Source organism: Eptatretus burgeri, chromosome 15 (genome assembly GCF_056783735.1).
Source record: "Eptatretus burgeri isolate ZD-2024b chromosome 15, Ebu_testis_v1, whole genome shotgun sequence".
NCBI classification, from domain to species: domain Eukaryota; kingdom Metazoa; phylum Chordata; class Myxini; order Myxiniformes; family Myxinidae; genus Eptatretus; species Eptatretus burgeri.
In genome coordinates, this window is record NC_140975.1 from 15,938,474 (window position 1) to 15,957,319 (window position 18,846).

The 18,846-nt window shown below is 46.0% G+C and overlaps 2 protein-coding genes across 9 annotated transcripts in view; one reads left to right on the top strand and one right to left on the bottom strand.

Moving 5' to 3' along the window:
• Positions 1-5,995, top strand: part of GINM1 (glycosylated integral membrane protein 1) — an 87,559-nt gene extending 81,564 nt beyond the window's left edge. For all 4 annotated transcript variants that reach the window (XM_085855832.1, XM_085855833.1, XM_085855834.1 and 1 more), the window contains 6 exons: positions 467-566; positions 1,078-1,217; positions 1,381-1,543; positions 2,838-2,971; positions 3,061-3,239; positions 3,458-5,995. In XM_085855832.1, the coding sequence (XP_085711958.1) occupies positions 467-566; positions 1,078-1,217; positions 1,381-1,543; positions 2,838-2,971; positions 3,061-3,239; positions 3,458-3,542 (801 nt within the window). In that variant the 3' untranslated portion in view covers positions 3,543-5,995. The remainder of the gene's footprint in view (positions 1-466; positions 567-1,077; positions 1,218-1,380; positions 1,544-2,837; positions 2,972-3,060; positions 3,240-3,457) is intronic.
• Positions 5,996-7,306: 1,311 nt separating this feature from the next.
• Positions 7,307-18,846, bottom strand: part of YRDC (yrdC N6-threonylcarbamoyltransferase domain containing) — a 13,719-nt gene continuing 2,179 nt past the window's right edge. For 2 of the 5 annotated variants that reach the window (XM_085855840.1, XM_085855837.1), the window contains 5 exons: positions 16,957-17,194; positions 16,757-16,871; positions 16,445-16,564; positions 15,764-15,891; positions 7,307-11,619 (listed from right to left, as the gene is read on the bottom strand). In XM_085855840.1, the coding sequence (XP_085711966.1) occupies positions 11,559-11,619; positions 15,764-15,891; positions 16,445-16,564; positions 16,757-16,871; positions 16,957-17,194 (662 nt within the window). In that variant the 3' untranslated portion in view covers positions 7,307-11,558. The remainder of the gene's footprint in view (positions 11,620-15,763; positions 15,892-16,444; positions 16,565-16,756; positions 16,872-16,956; positions 17,195-18,846) is intronic. The other 3 variants (XR_015051466.1, XM_085855839.1, XM_085855838.1) reach the window with 3 other exon arrangements.

Below are 18,846 nucleotides of genomic sequence, written 5' to 3' on the forward strand. Positions count from 1 at the left end.
GTGCTCATACCGCTGGGGCTAGGCTTTCGTGCTGTTAATTAGGACATTCTTTTAGTCCCCCCCCCCCCAACCTGTCCCGGGATTGAATAACTGGCCGTCCACTAAGATTTGGATTATACACAGGTCGTATTCCAGAACGCTTTGTGATGACGGTCTTTATTTTAAACCGTTCTGGTTTGCAGATTTGAAGATGTTTATCGCGACTGCGTGGCCAGGGTTTGTCAAAGGTCAAACTCGGTTTTATTGCTCGTTTTGTTGCTTGCTTTGAAATCGACGTACAGGTTTGCACATCAAGGCTCAGTGTCCAAGTTTCTGGTGTGAGGATTTGCACCGATCAATGAACGGGTAACAGAAAGAAAGACGACAAAGAAAAAAATAAAAAATAAAAAAAAACGGCAGCAATTCCCCAGCTCAGGAAATGTAACATAGCGCAGACGAGTGAATCTCGGATGTGTGTGCGCTGCAGGTGTCCGTTGTGGTCGGGACGTTGGGTGGACAAGTCTATGTGAACGCCTTCCTCGTTAGCCTCAACATGGTGATGCGGATCAAGCGGCACGCTCTTGTCGGTGCGTCCTCAGCTCGCCGTTCCTGCTTCTCACCACACCTGCTTTCATGCTCATGATTGGAGGAGCACGTATTTTAAATATTACATGAAGGAAATGGACTTGAGGCGACATTAGTTCACGGTCCTTCAATGCGGAATACAAATGTATTTGAATAGATTGATGACCAAATGTAGACAGTATATTGGATTTTAAACTGAGATTCCAGCATCTTTAATTTTCTCACTCTACCTTTCTGTTTTTTTCTTACTCTGTCTCTACGTTTCTTCATTCCTTCCATTATTGTGTCCAACTGTTGCTCCACTGGCAGTTCATAACCTGCATAAGCTCATTTTTTGATGAATCTTCATCTTGTAAGAATATAAAACAAATGGTTGTGTTTTTTTTGTGTAGTTTAATTAATGCATCATTTCAGTGAATTAATTTGCAATAAAATGATTTATCTTGTTGGCGCAAACCAACTGCTTGTGTGCCTTCGTATGTTCTGCTGACTTGTTCACCTTGGTGTGTGCAGCTGTGGTTGGGGAGAACGGAAGCGTGGAGGCACGACCGGTGGAGATCAGAGTGCTGGCACTAGAAGCACCGTCGTCTCTGCCAGGAATAGAGCGTGAGGTTGTGGTCCAAGATGAAGTGGTCGCTGTGAACGGCGTCGAGGTGAAACTCTATTTGATTTGCAAGGCGCTAAACCTCAAACAGTGGATCAGATCAGATGGTTGGAGCTTTTCCACTCAAAACTTACCTGTCATGCACATGCAGGATGAAACAAGCTGGTTGTGTTTTCAAAGATTAAAGCCCACTGACAACTCATCGTTTTCAGGTCCACCAGCAAGAGGTCCCGATGGTGCGTCTTCTGCTGGGAGGAGAGCCGGGGGAGCTGACCGGCCACTCGGTGGCTCTTGTCCCGTTTGAGCAGAGCATGCTGTTTAGTGCGCCCAGGGATTCCGACGTGCAGGGCACATCACCCAACCTGCCTGGGAAAGGTACCTGCAAGACAGCCTTCCTCAGTTGTTCTCGTATGCATGCAGAATTAACCGGTGACTGACAGTTGGAGACCTTTGAGCCATGTTTATTTACTTGTTTTCTTTTTCTTGCCACGTGTCTCAACCATTGGGTATATTTGGCTCCTAATTTCTGCGAAAGGACTTGCCCGCGATACTTTGATCAGATTTTCAGGTGTTCATTGCAATTAAATCATTCTCTGGAGGATAATTTCTGCCAAAGAGAAGTCATTATCACAGACGAAGAAAGAAGCAGAACAGCATTTATCGTGCTTATCTGTGTCGGCAGACAACAAGAACAATTCAGGAAATTGATAGGATGTTGAGAGAGCTATGCTAACCACTGTGAGAAGCCAAAAGAAGCTGATTTTTTTTTTTCAGGTATTAGCCCTCTTTTTTTTCCCCCGATAAAGGGTTAACATCCAAAACGTCACCTTGCTTCCCATGGAGGTTGGCAGATCTCGATCAACGTCGTGTCATTTCCGTTCACTTGTCAGAGAGGCTCGTTTCCCTTAAAAACATTCAATATGCTGGCCATTACATTTGCATCCGAATCTTGCTTGCTTTGTTCAGTTGTTTCGTATGGCGACAGTTAAATGTTATCCTCCACTTTCTGCTAAAATAACGACATAATTGCTCGTACATCGGTATTGGCGACATCTTGAACTCGAATGTGAACCTGCGATGTCACAGCTGCACAGAGCATTCCAGGTATTCCCAAGACTGAGGCAAACTGTGTTTCACGTTCCACATGTTTGTGGAACATTGTTGTGTCATGAAGTTTTTGAGGAAACGATAATGCCAGTTGAGCCAAAGTTAGGAGAATGAGCTGTGCGGTGCAGCAATTGTGCATCGCTCTTGCTTACGGTGCTCAAGTGGTGAAACACGAATAAACATGGCTGTGAATTGGTGCAGGCCAACCTCGAATGAGAGAGTCCTCGTTGATCTTGAACCACCCTCCAAGCTCTAGTTTTACCTTTTGTTACTCCTTTAGTTAATCATGCCAAGTTTCGTACATGGCTCGAAACATTTCTCTCTGTGGTGTCTTTGAACGAACGAACATTTGACCAGGATTTGATTGTGAATGACTCTGCTGGGCCTGATGCAACAATGCCCACGTCGGTCAAGGCGGGAATTTGTCGGTTGGATAGGGTGTTGGTATGCAACGGCCTTATTGATTCTAAAGATACTGTGGGCTGGGTGCTCTGTCGGTGCAACAGACTAATGCTGAATAATTGGCTCATTGAAAATTAGTTTATTTCTTTTCTCTGCGCAGAGGTGCCAGCAGGACTGCTGCAAACAACCAGTCACTATCCCCTGGGCCAAGCGGAAACCACATTGGAGGAGGTGGCCGAGCCAGGAAAACTCCCCGAGACACCTCTGCGTGCAGAAGCACCCTCCTCGTACAGGGTATGCCACCCAAACTCATCTGCCCACATTGTCCATAATTTATACCCATTCATTTGACTTTACTGAGATGCCTCGGTTGCACTACCCAGGTGGTGTGCCAACGCATCGAGCTGCTACGCCAGGAGCTTTGCCGTCTGTGGAGGCAGCTATGGGCTCAGGCCCTGTCCCTCCTCTGGAGCGCCGCGCTGCTGCTCCTCGTCGGGACGCTGGGTGCTGGAGCACTTATCGGTACCCTGCGAGTCGTCTGTCCTCACACACCTCGTGACAGGTACTTTCTCATACTTCCTGCTCCCGAAATGTTTTTTGCATTTATTTGCTTGCGCAATCAAGACCGTATAGTCAATGCTTGTTGCCAGCGTTTCTCTTAAACCTTGATTAAAGATAACTTCTAAACCACTTTATGACATTTTTAAACATCGCTGGTATCGTTACCACAAAAGTATTTTGACAAAGGATCACATTCGTCTTGGATTTTGTCTCTGTTAGGCTGGAGCCCAAGATCCTGAGCCACGAGAGTCTCCAGCTTGACTTGAAGCCACTAATCACAGAGAAGTCGAGCACAAGCTGCTGAGATGCTCCTCACCTATTGACCTCCTCTCCTACCCTTTTTGTTTTTCTTTCCTGTAGCCCCTCACACCTCCCCCCACTCCACACACACTTTCATCTTCAAGTATTCGCTGAACATCACATCACATCACATGGCATTTGTCACACCTCATGCAGCACACTTTTGTCCAATACTGTAACCTTGCATCATTGGGGTTGTCATGGAAACCATTGTGTGAAATGTTGAGCTCAACTCCTCCCCCATTGGTGAACTTCACAGTTACATTTCTTCATTTATTTATCTTGATGCTCGTTTGAACAGTTTCCTGCACTGGGGTTGGTACAACAGGTGGTTTTTATTATTGCTGTATTACTATCCCAAACACACACCCCTCCCCCCCACCCCTCCCTCCCTTGCCCTTCTATCGAATGGGGCTTTGCAGTTGAACTGTTACAATAGTTATCTCTTATTTAGTTCCAGTTTGGATTTGATCCACTGAGCCATTTTGTACCCAGTGAGACGAAACCCCTCACCCTTCCTTCCTCTCTCTACTTTCCATAACTAATCTGTGTGGATATCCATTCATATTACAAACCATCGTAGTTCGTTGCTGTTAGATTTACACCTTTTCTCTCCGGTTCCACTTTTTTTATGATGTAACTTGTATCTACCAGGGAGAAGTGTTAACCTGAGGTTCCTTTAAGATGGCCATGTTAAGTTTGGATTGCCTGCCTTTGTCTCTGACTGCTGTAGTTTGTCATTGATGACCACTCATTGTCACCATTGCTTTTGCCTTAGAGTTTCAAAAAGGTCTCGCATGATTCTCCCAAAACTCGTCTCCAACCTTCCGGCAGTTGCGTACCGCAAAACCCTCGTCATTGCAGGATCAAGTGGGCAGCTTTCCTCGCGTATTGGTAGTTCTTTACCGGAACTTCACAGAACTCTTAGCCCCCATCTTGCCAGTAGGGTGTTTGGTTGAGCTAAAAACTGAAACTACAAGGCTTGTTTTGCTTTATTTTCTCCTCCCCCATTCCCTCTACCCCCGCCCCCCCTCCCAAAGTTGAATTTGTATAGATCTCAGCTTCTAAACCTCTTGTAAGAGGTTTTTCTTTGCCAGATGTGTTTTCCTTATACTTGAAAGAAAAAAAAAAAATAGATCCCTGAACATGTAGGTCCCACACGCATACAGGCAAGCGACCCGGGGTCTCCCTACCCAACAAACACCACTCAACCAATTTGCTTGGTGTCTCAAAATCATGTAAAACCAGAGAGAAAGGAGGATAGTGAGGACGACGACAAACGACGATGTTGACTTCACTGTGAATGATGCAAGTGTTGGTCGATCCAAAGGGAGGGGAGCAATATAGGGAGGGGTGCTTGAGCAGCAATAGTGATTTATTGCGGTCGACGTGGGCCGCCGACCCAATGTGCTTGCACTGTACCTCGGGTTTCGAGCCTGTACACTATCGCAATTTCCCACATCCTCGTGTTTGCAACGCAGGTGTCTTTCTTTTCCTCATCATATTTTGGGTTTCATCTCTGCGTTTACTTTGCTCGATGCTTGGGGGGGGGGGGGAGCATTTATTATGTAAATAATTTGAAGATTAAATGCAGTTGGGAGTTTTTGTGATGTCGAAAAGATCTTTTAGCTTATTGTAAATAGTTCTGTGTTCACATCCCTAGCTTGTTCAGGTTCATTCGTTTCATTCCACATTGTGTCCGTGCGCACCGCCGCACGTGGTTATACCTGCCCGAACACAAGCTCGTCGTGTTCATGTCGTCGGGCACGCGTTGGCGAAATCGTCACGCCGTTTGCAATTCAACACGATGTTGCGGTGAGCTCTGCGTTTGCTTGGTGGTGCAGTCCTGTTGTCCCACCTTTGAACATGTCGCTCGTGCTCTTGGCTGCTGTGTGGTTTATCCAGAGAAATGTGTACGTGCCATCTCAAGTTGGTATTCTTTTTATTTCCACTTTTTTTTTTTGTTTGTTTGTTTTCATTTTCCTGGTGTTTCTGCCATTTGCTGCTCATGATAGCAAGCTTTATCTGTTTATTTTTTTTTAATTTTATTTTAATTATTATAAAAACTTTTGAAGAACCACCTTTCCCCTCTGTCAATAGAGCTCCTTCGGATGGTAAACATAGCAGATGTAAATGGTCTTTTTTGTTGTTGTTGCCCTCGGGCACGTGAGTAGCGAACGGAATAAGCGGATGCTGAGGACGTAACCTGGAACAGCCAACCATAGACCTCTGCGTGCAGGATTCTTTTGTTTTTGTACCAGCTGATGCGAAGTTCAAGCCAAGTGTTCTCACGTATGAAGGATGTAAAATCGAGTTTCCATCCCTGCCCGGTGTGCATGAACTCGCTTAGTGTGTTTAATAAGGTGTGCATTGGGAACTCTTGGGGGTGAGAGGTGAGGAGGGGAGAATTGGATGCTCTCGCGTTCACATAATGACAAATAAACTGTATTACTGTAAGGTGCGGTTGTGGTTTTTTTTGCATAATCAGTTATTTCCAAAACGAGTGTTCTCCATCAGAACAGTAATTATTATTTGATCAGCCTTGAGGAAGTCCAAAATTACACCTCCCTACCCCCAAAACATTCATGAGTGCTTGTCTCTGTACATTACATATTTTATTTGGGGGAGGGGGGGTGACACAACCATTCTACATGTGAATGTGTGGATACCCTGAATCTCAAGAAAGGAAATCATGATGATAAACTATCTACCATTGCTATCAAGGGCCCTTTCTGTGATTGCTGAACACCTTTCCTCTTTGCACAAAAAAGCAACATCCCACATCTGTTCTACTTTGGAAAAAAAATCCTCCATACTGCTCGAGGAATGAATGAATCTATGCTGTGCTGAACCATTTTCGCGCCACTGGGGTCGGGCTCTGGCTGCCTCCTCATTCCAGAATTTTGATTGTGTTGCGAAAGCAGTTGCTGTGCAAAGGTTATGTTGGGGGGTTTGTGGTTATCTTTCCAGCAGTCAGGGCAGGAATTTGTAACTTATTCAGGGTGGCGGGGATAGCTTACCTCGACTTCGCACAAGACACTGTCGGATCTTTAACGTCCACCAATACGAGTGGATTGGTCTTCCCGCTTAACGTACATCAGCAAATAACTTCTATCATGGGTAGCATCATTCCCTGTGGGCACAGCTGTCCCGATGATGCAGGACCCGCACCCCGTCAGTTAGTGGGATTTTTGAAGAGCAGGTTGCGGGTCACCAAACATGTTGTGAAAATTTATCAATATATGTGCATTAAATACTTCGATGCAAACTATTGTGGTCGCCTAACTATTGGGAAAATTAATGAAATTTCTCGAGGCTGTTGAAAAAAAAAACAGGCGTGTGCCATATATGGATGTTGACGTCACGTTATCCAAAACAAAGCGGACGCTCACTCGCTCATTGAAGAAGTGTCCAGTTCAGCGGGCCGTTTGTTTTTTTGAGCTTGCAATTGTCTATATTGTTAAGGATTCAGCGGTGGTGGGGCTCGCACCCTACTCTCGACAGCCAAATGTTGAATATTCGGCGTCACTTAACCACCGCCGTCTCCGGCGATATAACACCAGCTGGTTCGGCACAGGCCTTGGGTCACGCACCTTGATACCAACGTACACCTGGACCTTACCAGTTGGGGGAATAGACCCCGGTTACAGACTGGTTTTGTCAGAGACCAAGCGAATTCTGCCAGTCTGTAACCATTTTGGTTTTTACATCCAAATCGAGCGGATCGTTCCTCGGCGTGGCACGAATTAATTCAAAGCGGCAACTTCATACGAATCAGCCAGATTTATTGGGGACACATCGGGGAACACGACACAAGCAAAGCATTCACGACAGTTATGATTAATCTATAACCCGTTCTTAACTTGGGAGCTATGGATTACGGGTTTCGAAGGGGACCCTAACGAGATACAACCTTAGACAGCATGCAGACAAGACAGAGTACTTGGCCATGCTTCATGGACGAGAGGAAACGTGTCAAAGACCCGAATGTGGCTCGTGACAAGCCGATATCCAAGGATTCGAGCACCCAAGCTCAAACACGCCGCGTGGCAAAATGGCGGAGTCGTCCATTTGTCGCAGCCCTAACGCACGCAGCCTCGGCGCGTTCAGACCCCGCGTAAGGTCGACGGCCCAAGACGAAAGATCTGTGGTATGCTCCAGCTGGCTTTTCACAAGGTCCAACAAACAAGTCCAGGCCTGGCCTGTTCACCAGACAAGGCCAAATTGAGGTGTTGGGCTCCGCAGGCTGGGTCTGTGGGCGAGGAGGCACCGCCGGCCAAAACTACTCCGACTCGACGTGCAGGCGGCCTCTCCCACTGCCAAAATGGCAGACTCGACGCGCAGGCAGTTTCTCTTACTGCCAAATGGCAGACTCGGCGCACTCATTTTCCCTCTCGCCTCTCGGCCGACTGCAGTTTTACTTCTCCTTTTCGGCGCTCGCTTGCCTAAGTTTCACTTCCTCCTTTTCTTTTGGGGCGTGCCCCTTTATGAAGCTGACAGACACTCAGGCTCAGTTACTCCCTCGGCAGATCCACCACTGCCTTTCCGGCGCTCGCTCGCCTCAAAGCCGACTGGCTCCTCCCTTCAGTTTCACTTCCTTCTCGAGGCCACTCCCCCTCAGAGCACTGGGCAGGGACTATTGTCCAGAGAGAGGAAGGAAAAAGAAGAAGAAGCTCTCAGTCCACCACCAATGTACGAACAATGAACAGCCTCTTACACCTCCCGACACACATGTAACGTCCATTTACCGAACGACCTGGCAAAACATGCATTTAATGGGGAATCTGGGCTAATCATGTATTTCACAGCCGAGGATTACGAAGGCATAAACACATCTGATCACCACTCTGAATATGAGTTGTTGGTTGACAAGTTCTCCAGATACTGCTCTGTCACAGAATCAATTGTTGAGTTTAAGTGAGAAAAACCTTGAAATGGATTCTTAAAGAGTACAGGGAAAAAACACAAACTTTCTGAAAAACAAGCATGAAAAAATTTCTCAACAAATCAACTTATTGTTGATTAAATTACTTTTTTAACAGCATCAGCAAATTGGGCTATTTCATTTCAATTGTAAAAAATTGATCAATTTTCCACTTTTTTTTTTTCTAAATTTGGTAGAATATTTCCCAATGAGGCTAAACATGTTCTGGTATTTATATGCCACAACAGTCTCTTGAAAGTTAGTTTGTTCTGACTGTTCACTTTCGCTGGGGTCAAGCTCAGCTGTGAGAAAGACTTCAACGCCAAGGCTCTGGTGTATAATATATTTGGGTCAATTATTGATTCATTCTATTTGACTTGAGTGATGAGAGGGTTAAAAATTATTATATCAAGTTAATCAAACTTTACATTATTTTATGACAAATCAAACTTTACATTATTTTATGCATCGAACAAGAAAATGAAAATCTACAAACCAATCTGTCTGGTGGAGTCTGTCAGTGTGAACTGCCGGGCAGCAAGTCCTGCCACTTGTACACGAAATAGGCACGTTTTCTGGCACTTGCAAGTGGCTCAAATTTATATGGCTCAGGGCCAAAAACCATAGTATAAATTCCCATCATCCTCCAACTCGTCCTCAGCAATATCGGAATGAAAACACTCAATTTCATCGCCACTGAAATCGCTCTCCGATTCACATCTCGCCATTGTTCACATGCTGTTTCCGAATGTTCACGAAGTTTTCGGAGAACGTGACGTCATAGCATCTTCGGTAAATTCTGGTCTGTTTTTCGATCAATGATAAAAGTTTTGACTGAAAAGTTAATTTTCGCATATTTTGAGTTTCAAATGTAAGAAAATAATTGCCCAACGATTATTAATGCGATTACAACCTTCGAATCACGCAAGGTCATCAGCGACCCAAAACCTGCTCTTTAATTTGTTCATGTTGGCAATAACTCACCCACTTCACAAATGACCACCATGGAATCTTTAACGGTCACAACTAATGCTAGTAGAGGTCTGCCCAGCTCAACGTCCATCTGAGAGACAGCACACAATGATCAAGCACCCTGCCTGTGAAACACGGATTCAAATCTAGGCAAGGCCGTTCTAGGCTATCCAAGCAGCCTACTTTAACAACTACTTACCAATCAATACGACTGGTTAAGTTCTTCACTTTTGCATAGTTTGTTTTGTTTATTTTGGGTGGGGAAAAGTAAATTTTCAAGATAAGACTCCAATTTCCCCCCCCCACCCCCACCCCACAAAGACACTGGTGCATCGTGATGCAAGATGGCAATTGCTTAAATTTTGTATTTTAATCTCTTACTTCAGATATTCTAACCTCCCCCACCTTGAGCATTACCTGAATAATCTGGTTTTGCTTCGTTTTTTTTTCATTTAATGTATATATGGCCGAATTACACATTGTGCACAAACGCAGCTTGGCATTAAAACATTTTCTGCTTCTTGAGAAACAGGGATGTACAAACATTTGCACTTGGATGAAGGCCAAACCAAGATGGTCCCAAAAAAAAACAAACCCTATTGGACTGTGGGAAAGCTATGGTCCGCATCATGACGTCAGAGTACAAGGCATACAGGTCTTTTAGCGCCTCTCCTCCGTCCGAGCTTGCTCCCTGAGCCTTCCGACCCTTTCCAACAACTTTGAGATGCACACGTTCTTCCACTAACCCTCACCTGGTTAAACTTCCACAATCCACGCTGACTGCCCAACTCAACTCCATTGGTCCTCTTTTCTCACATCTGAAGAACCATCTTCCTGTGAATGTTCAATCCCACTCTTCCCTCCAAGATTTCAAGCAGGAGGTGCACTACCATCTCATGTTATTTTTCCCCCATCCTGACTTGCAATATTTTCTACTCTCTTACCTGCAAATTGCTGTATTTTTATCCCCTCCTCTCCTATTCGTTCATTTCCCTTGCTGGTTTGTGTCAAGCATGCACCGTCGTCAGTTCGCTGACTTTTTACCATCCATGGGCCTCGATCTTGTACAGAGGAAGTGAAGACTTCAGGGAGAAACAGAAATAAATGAAGAAACATCACCTTTTGTCAAGTTGCCAACAAATGAACATGCAAACTCACCACCAGACTTATAAATGTCTCATTTTAATAAACAACCATTTTACCCTCACACACGTTTTTACAGTTTTGCATTCAACTAGTCAGTATACTGTACTGTACCGTACTTATAAAAAAAATCTCAGGTTAAAATATAACCGATGCTTGCACGCTGAATAAATACAACCCCCTCGGCTTGCTACGGTTTTCCCCTCCATTTGGTTGAATATTCCACCATCAAAAAAAGTGCCTCCCGTACGGACGGGGTGGATGTCCGCCGCACCCGGCCTCGTCAGATAGCCTGGGATTTTCCTCCATTTGTGAGCTAAGGTGAACGGTTGGCCTTGATTGGAGGAGACCTCTGAGCCCCGAGCCATCAAATTATGAAAACAAAGCCCCCGACTTGGTGCGATTATTTTGGAGGACGAAACTGCTTGGAATGCGGAATGTAACATTACACCTGAATCTTTCATTCATCCCATATCGTGCTTAAAAAAATAAAATCCATTTTGTTTATGCGGTCTTACTTTCACATTCATTCGTGCAAAGCAAGAAAACAAACATTTGACAAGTTGGAAGACGTTGACATTTCGACAAGAAGCAAACAAATCGGAAGCCTCTATATCCCATCCAGCATTATCAGGGTTAGCAAACTAGCAATCGTCAAAACAGACGCATGTAAACCGATGTCAAAACCACTCTTAACCTGATTGAAAAAAAAAATAGATAATAATTTAACATATTTACGTACACCAATCAAAACTGTCACTGTGTTGCTGCAGTGCAGCTGCAGGTATCGATGTTTCAGGAGTTTCACCAACGTTTGTTTTCTGAAAGGAGTTGATTGTACAAGAAGGAAAAAAAAAAAAGTTAACTTTAAATTACCCAGAATGCTATTCACCACCACCATTGTGACTGGTGAGCAGTAGTCGTTGTCCAAATGCATTGCAAAGCACGATGTGCCTACTGGGGCCTGAAGAAACCACCTGTTCAGTGCTCCTCGACGAGGCCGTGCTCATGTTGCAGGAGGTCCACGGTCTCCTCGTATGCACTGAATGAGAACGGGAGGAGGGTGGGGAAGGTCTCGTGCTCAGTTTTACACATTCATTCAATTGTCTCATCCGAAACAGAGGCTACGTGTGTGTGTGTGTGCGTGTGCGTGTGCGTGTGCGTGTGCGTGTGCGTGTGCGTGTGCGTGTGCGTGTGCGTGTGCGTGTGCGTGTGCGTGTGTGTGTCCACAGGCAGATGAACTTTAACTTTATTTCTTAGGTTAGCAAATACCACAATTCTTGACACCCGACACCTCAAAGATTTGTTCTGTAAATGCTTCCCTTCCTCGCATCTCTCCCCAAAATCCACTCCACACTCTCCCAACTGCCTTCTTAAAATATTGTTATGGCTGTGGAAATTCGCAGACCACTATAAAGGACCTTAGATCAGTTATAACGATAAGTACATGTGTAGTTAGATTTCCCCACCGTTGTTTAGAGGGATTTTTTTCGTGTTCACAGGGCTGCGATCCTTTGAGAGAGAGCAGTTTTCTTTTGCTGTCGTTATTTTGGATCAATCATCCCCCAACAACCAAATCGCCACCACCAACACCAAACACCACAACAACCACCACCTTCGGCCCCTTCACCTCCACAACCCCACCCCGCAAACACCGCCTCACCCCCACTCTCAAACGATGCCCGCCAACAACAAAATTGCCACCACCAACACCCTTCCCAAACCACCACAGAAAACTCCCACCACCTTCGCCTTTCTACCGAGCGTCGTGCCATGGGTTGTGAATGGGATCTTTTCGAAGAAGAAATCGGATTAGGAATGATTCACGCCCACTTTTCATCCATCCAATGGCTGAGCATCAGGTGGTGTAGCCCCGCCTCCAAACCCGCTGTGATCCACAAATTTACATATGCACTCCTCCCCCGGACTATATAAGCGCGAGCACAACGCAGCTAGTGGCAGTGTCGGTGGGGCAGAGTCGGGAGACGGAGCTTGAAGCAGACGTGGAAAAGCAGACGGGGGCCGATCGACGGAGAGGAAGGAGCTTGGAGCTCAGGTCGAAGTTGAGGGGCGAGGAGGGCGAGTTGCTGAGTGGAGCAGGGATGCGGAGGAGGGCGAGTTGCTGAGTGGAGCAGGGATGCGGAGGAGGGCTCAGAGGCGAACCAGAGGGCTGAGTGGGGACCGCCGCCAGAGAAGGGGCGTAGTGGAGGCCACAGCCAGGAGGAGTTCGCCGGAGCCAGTGCGGTCCAAAGCGTCAACTCGTTGGACGGAGCGTCAGCAATTCCCCTCTCCCTTACCGAGCTCCGCTAAGAAAGTGCCGGCAACCCCGTCCGTTCCCCTCCCCAACCGTGGTACCGACGGTGGAACACGTGCCTGCGCGGAGAACGCCGGAGAGAGCTCACCGGCCACGCCAGGGGCACGAAGCCAGGCGCAGCTACGCTGACATCACGGCTTGCCCGCCATCGCGCCACGAGGGTGCAGGTAAGACCCTTCGGTCTCGTGGACCTGGCCGCTAATCCAGGTTCCACGTACATTTGGTCCACGGACCTGTCTGCCACCCTTGTCTTGGAGGGGGGCTTTTCTTTGCTTTTGTGTAAATGCATGTGGTGGCGCCGTCTTACAAGTAGAATTGTCTAAGTGTGCCTGTGAAAAAGACACTTTATTCATGGTAAATTCTTCCTTTGCTTGCTTTCACTGTGCACGTGCACGATTTACTGTATGGCTGTAAATATGTGCCTTGTCTGAGTGTGCAATAAATATGCTTGTTGAACTGTTCCCCGTTTTGTTGCGTCCTTTCCCTTGTTTGAAAGTTCCATCTTGTATCACGGAAGGAATTGGTAGAAGGGTGTAAGCACCCAGTAAATAGAATCACATCCGTCGGGGTCGGCGATAACACCGCTCGGTTATCACTGAAGCACGGAACGGACCACTTAAGCGGTTTATGTCCTAGGCCGGCCAGCGGCAAGGTACGATCGCCCAGTTAACTACTCGCACAGCTACTCCGAGCCCTGTCACACCTTGACGTTTTCGCCAGGAATGGCAACGTATAAAAATGCATGTAAAACGTTGGCGTACGGTGAAGTTTTGAGGTTTTCTTTAAAGTTTTGGTCGTATTCATAACGTATTCGTAACGGGCACAGAACGTTTCGTTGTGTTAAAGATAACTTATACCAATGAATGCTTAGCCTGTTGTCGGCGTTTACAACCTATGCCCAACGAAAGTTTAACTTGGTCATAGCACGCTGCACGTATCGCCAACGAACTCGTGGTGTTCTCTGTTAAAAACCTGCCGCACGCCGATTTAAATCATAAGCGCCTGAAAATTGGAAGTGTCAACATCGCAGTCACACCTTGACGATTAAGCCAGCGTATGCCGACCTATGAAAAATGCGTCTAAAACGCTGGGACACGTCGAATACGGTATAGGTAAGTTGTGTATACGTTAGGAGCACGCTGAAAAACAATGAAGTACGCTGGCATATTACGTGGTACGTCTAGCAAGTCGTGAAATTTCAAGCATGCTGAAAATTTTACGACGTACGGCTCACAAGTTCCGCATACGCTGGCAAAAGTTCTCGGCACGCTCCGCAATCGTTTACACACGTCGGCCACACGTTACTTGTAAGTTACTCATAAGTCGAAACACGTCGAGGTAATGTTTAGCATACCCGAAACTTAATTTTTAACCTACAAGTAACGTGCTTTGAACCTATGTGTAGCGTATCTCAAACGCACATTGGCATATGTAGACGAATTTGATTGACGTCTTCCGGACGACCACAGAACTTACTGAACGTGTTTCTAACTTACATCTACCGTATAATGGCATATTGACAGCGTTTAGGGGACTTGGTATATACAAATGGGCTTCACAAGAGGAACCCGTCAGTGTTCCAGACTCCATGTTGAGTCGATGTCAATGTCAGTAGCAGTTCGAGAGAATTTGGTGACGTCGATGTTAGTAGTAGTAGTAGTGGTACTTACAAGTAACGTGTTGCGAAGTGTGAACAACGTTCGTGTAGCGTGCTTACAAAACGTTACTCATAGGTTATAAATAAGTTTCGGGTATGCTAAACATTACCTCGACGCGTCTCGACTTATGAGTAACTTACAAGTAACGTGTTTCGACGTGTGTCAACGATCGCGTGACGTGCCTACAACTTATGGCCCGCGTAGCGGAACGTGCGAGTCATATGCCGGCATACGTCGTAAAATTTCAAGCATGAAAAAATTTGAGGAAAACCCAAAAGTACAACGTTTAAAGCCAGCGTACTACGACGTATGCCAGTGTTTTTCAGTGTGCTCTTAACGTATACAAAACGTACCCATAACGTATGCGACGTGTGCCAGCGTTTTAGACAAATTTTTCATAAATCGGCAAACGCTGGCTAAATCGTCAAGGTGTGACAGGGCTTTAGGTAGGTCGAGTTTGGCGAACATCCCTATACTGCGCGGGTGGCCGATTGGCACGATTGTGGTGTGGTCGAAAGACCCACCCGTGACGAGCTCCTGGCAGTAGTTCCAAGGAGGGTCACGACTGAATTGTCTGTTCCGGTGGGCGACGCGGTCGCGATTCGAGTTACGTGGCCAATCGCACGCCGGGCGGGCCGAAATTCGTAACAATATCCTTCTTGGTATGCATTGGACAAAGCGATGGCTCATTAAACAACTGTGCATGAATACCAATTATATATATACATACACACACACACACACACACACACACACACACACACACACACACACACACACACACACACACACACACACACACACACACACACACGGTGTCTCATTTTCAATCTCCCCTCTCACCGCAGACCATGGTGCAATGCAATAATTAGTCTTCCAACTGTTTTACTGTATCAAACCGTATTTCCAACAACTCTCCCATTTAGCCCAGACGAACGTAGACTTTTTGTCAAAGCATTTCCCAATGATGTCACAATTCCAGGGACAGAGCTTCAAACTCAACCATCACGAGATTGTTCTTGGGCGGTCCCAACCTATCAAATCCTATTTCCCATCCTTGACGAGAATATCTGCCATTTACAAATAATCATGTTCATCTGCAGCTGAAATCGACAAATCCATGGCAGCATAAAAGCAGGAGGGCTGCTTGCGATGAAATGTGGAAAACGAAAAGTGTTCATTATATCGAATATTATAAAAAGCTTCCACAATACCAGCCGTGTCGGAGGATGTTGAAGCACCCTGGAGAGGAGAGGTCAACGACTGTGGAGCCAAGGTAGTTACTGGAACTTGGACCACCATCAATGACCAGTGAGAGCGAAGACCACAAAGGCTTAAATTCCTAGCCACAGTGAAGGGGGGGTGGTGGGGGAAGGAAGGGATGGATTTTTGACAATTTATTCAGGCTAACAGCAGTCAGACCAACGAGTTGCTCGAAATCTACAATGCCCTATTCTTAACACAGTTGGCGTTTTCCTAAATCATAGCTAGAAGACATCACGAGCACTAATGATGGGATTCATCTCAAGCTATCACATCACTGCAACATGCAGATGGTGAGACCCATGATGTAGTTTTATCATTGCTTGCCCCCTGCCCTCGCACCCCACCCACCACCACATCCACAATCATTCACTGAGCGACCACAGTGCTCTTTCCTGCATTCCAACCGGTGACCGGCAGAGGAGAGCAGGAATTTCAAAATTATAATTCGGAACAACCCAACGGTACAAGGAGCTCGACATTGTAAGCGTACTTGTACGAGTACAGTTACACGTTTTTATTGCTGCCATTAATGTGTGAAATCCAAACATTCCTTCCAACTTCCTGCTTGAAACCAGCGAGAACTAGATTCAACTGCTTTCGGCAGAAATAATGTGAGGTCTACTACTTACCTCGGCGCACACACAGCTCGGCTGCCCGCTGAGATTTGCGCTCGTCAGTGCCAAAGGCTCGCCACACCTCCGCACCAATTCCTGTACCAGGGGGTGTCTTGGTACACGCACTCCAACTAACTGGACCCAGAGAAAAGCGAGTGGTGTTTGGATACGTTTGCATTGACAAAGAAGTTCCATAACTAGTGGATCAGATGTAAAACACCTTGAGATCCTACGGGTTTCCCATTTCCACATACGTTGTTGGGAGTCTGAATTTTTTTTTTCACCATTTTCACCTCAATCACAGCCATGGACCATGTGTTTGATTACCTGAGTGTATGGGTTCAACTCAGGATTCAGCAGGGAAGATCGCTCGAACACGAGCGTCACAGGTCCAGGTAGCAGCCGGTTCAGCAAGGTAGTTGAGATAGTCACGTTGCAAAATCTACGAGAAAAGGGCATAAGCAGTTGTCTGTAAAGCAGCACCAGGAATGCAGACCCTGCCAAGTACGGTGCTTACGGTCAAGTACCTGTAAACCTGGGATGGCTCAGCGAGGCAGATGGCAAGTGGCTTGGCATCCACACGACTCTTGATGGTGTACAAGGTTTTCAGAGCAAGAGTCCTTTGGGCCAAGCATGCCAAGCCGTACACGGTGTCTGTAGGTAAAGCCACCACCCCACCTTCTCTGAGCACCCGCTCTGCCTCTCCCAAGACCATGGTTGCCTGTGCACTGCTGCTCCCATCCAACATGCCTGGTCCATTGGTATCTGCACACGTTCATGTGGTGATCAAGATGATGAACACAAATATTTGTGTACTTTTTTGACAAGTCACGTGAACTCAACAAAGCGTGCCTGTAATTAGGAAATGTGGGATCCAATGTTAGTTGCTGTCATAATACATAAGTATGGTCGAAGCAGCTATGTCCAAATGGTTGTTCTCAAGAGAACATGAAATAATCTTCTTCTCTTAATGACAATTATTCCAACATTGTTGTAGGGTTGGCTAGGGGAAAGTGTTAGGCCTAGGTCTTCCATGAACTGACTGGCCAGGACTGATGCTCGACTGAGTACAAGTAGAGCAGGAATTTGTAATTTGTTCATGGTGCCGTCGAAGTTCGCAGACTCTTTGCGAAAGACAGCGAGATCTTTAACGTCCGCTAATTCCGGCAGACGGGACGCCAGTGTAACGTCCGTCAGAGGTATGGCACACACATCGATGAATTACCCTGCCTGTAAAACATCGATGAATCACCCTGCCCTGCCTGCCTGTAAAAAAAAAATCTGTTGATTGGTAATAAAGATCCCACAGCATTCACCATAAAAATCCATCCATTGGGACCATACTCTGTGCAGATCGTTGGTGCTGCTTAAGCAGTCTCCTTGGCTATTGAGCACAATCCTGGATGGGTCGCCCCTCCGACACAGGATACCAGCAAGCTGGTACTCATTTTGCCGACCTTGAAAGGATGACAGGAAAAGTCAACCCCACCTGGTATTAATTCAACAGCCGAGTGGGATTTGAACTCAGGATCAGAGGTTCCCACACCCACCACCCTAACCATTAAGCCCACACCAGGAATACCTTTGGCCGATGTTGACCATTTGACCTCTATCGTGAAAATACATTGACAGCCTCACTTTTGTCCTTCGGGATCCTCTGGTAAAGTTTTGATGAAGAAAGATGAAAGCATCCGTGAGTTATCGCACTCACAAACATACAAATAAACCAATGTCACCCGCAGGGTGACCTGTATCTTGCCAAAAGGTGACCACGTGTGACTTCTTTAAGGTCACACTGAGGTGAACAGAGCTGCTATCCACCAGGAGCGACTCCTTGAGGAATATCTGCCCACGAGAGATTCCGATGAGAATCGTTCTACAGAGTAACCATGAAAAATATGCTTTTGCCTCATAACGTCACCAAATGACGTCATAATGTCTCAAGCTTGACATATCTAGAAAGCACTCATCGAGGTGTTCAATTTGAGGTACTACACGATATGGTTCCTAAAACTTGAAAATTTGACCTTGGGGTCAAATATGTTTGACCTTAGGTGCTAACCATGAAGGTCAAGGCCAATCGCCACCAAAAATTAATCAGCTGAGCGCCAGACCATGAACTATATTCCCATGAAGTTTGAAAACGATCCGATCAAAATTACTCAAAAAATAAGGGTTTCGTCGACTCCCCTGATTTGCGACAAAGTGACCTTGACCTTTGACCTTGACCTTCAAAATTTTGTGCGCTGAAAGGGACCTCTATAGGCCTCTGATATCCGAAGTTACAAAAATTTCCAATGATAACTGTGCTCTGCAGAATTTTTTATACGTGATTACAGACAGACAAACAAACAAAACAAACAAACAAACAAACAAACAAAAAAAAAATACAAGCTGACTAACATATCTTACAAAAA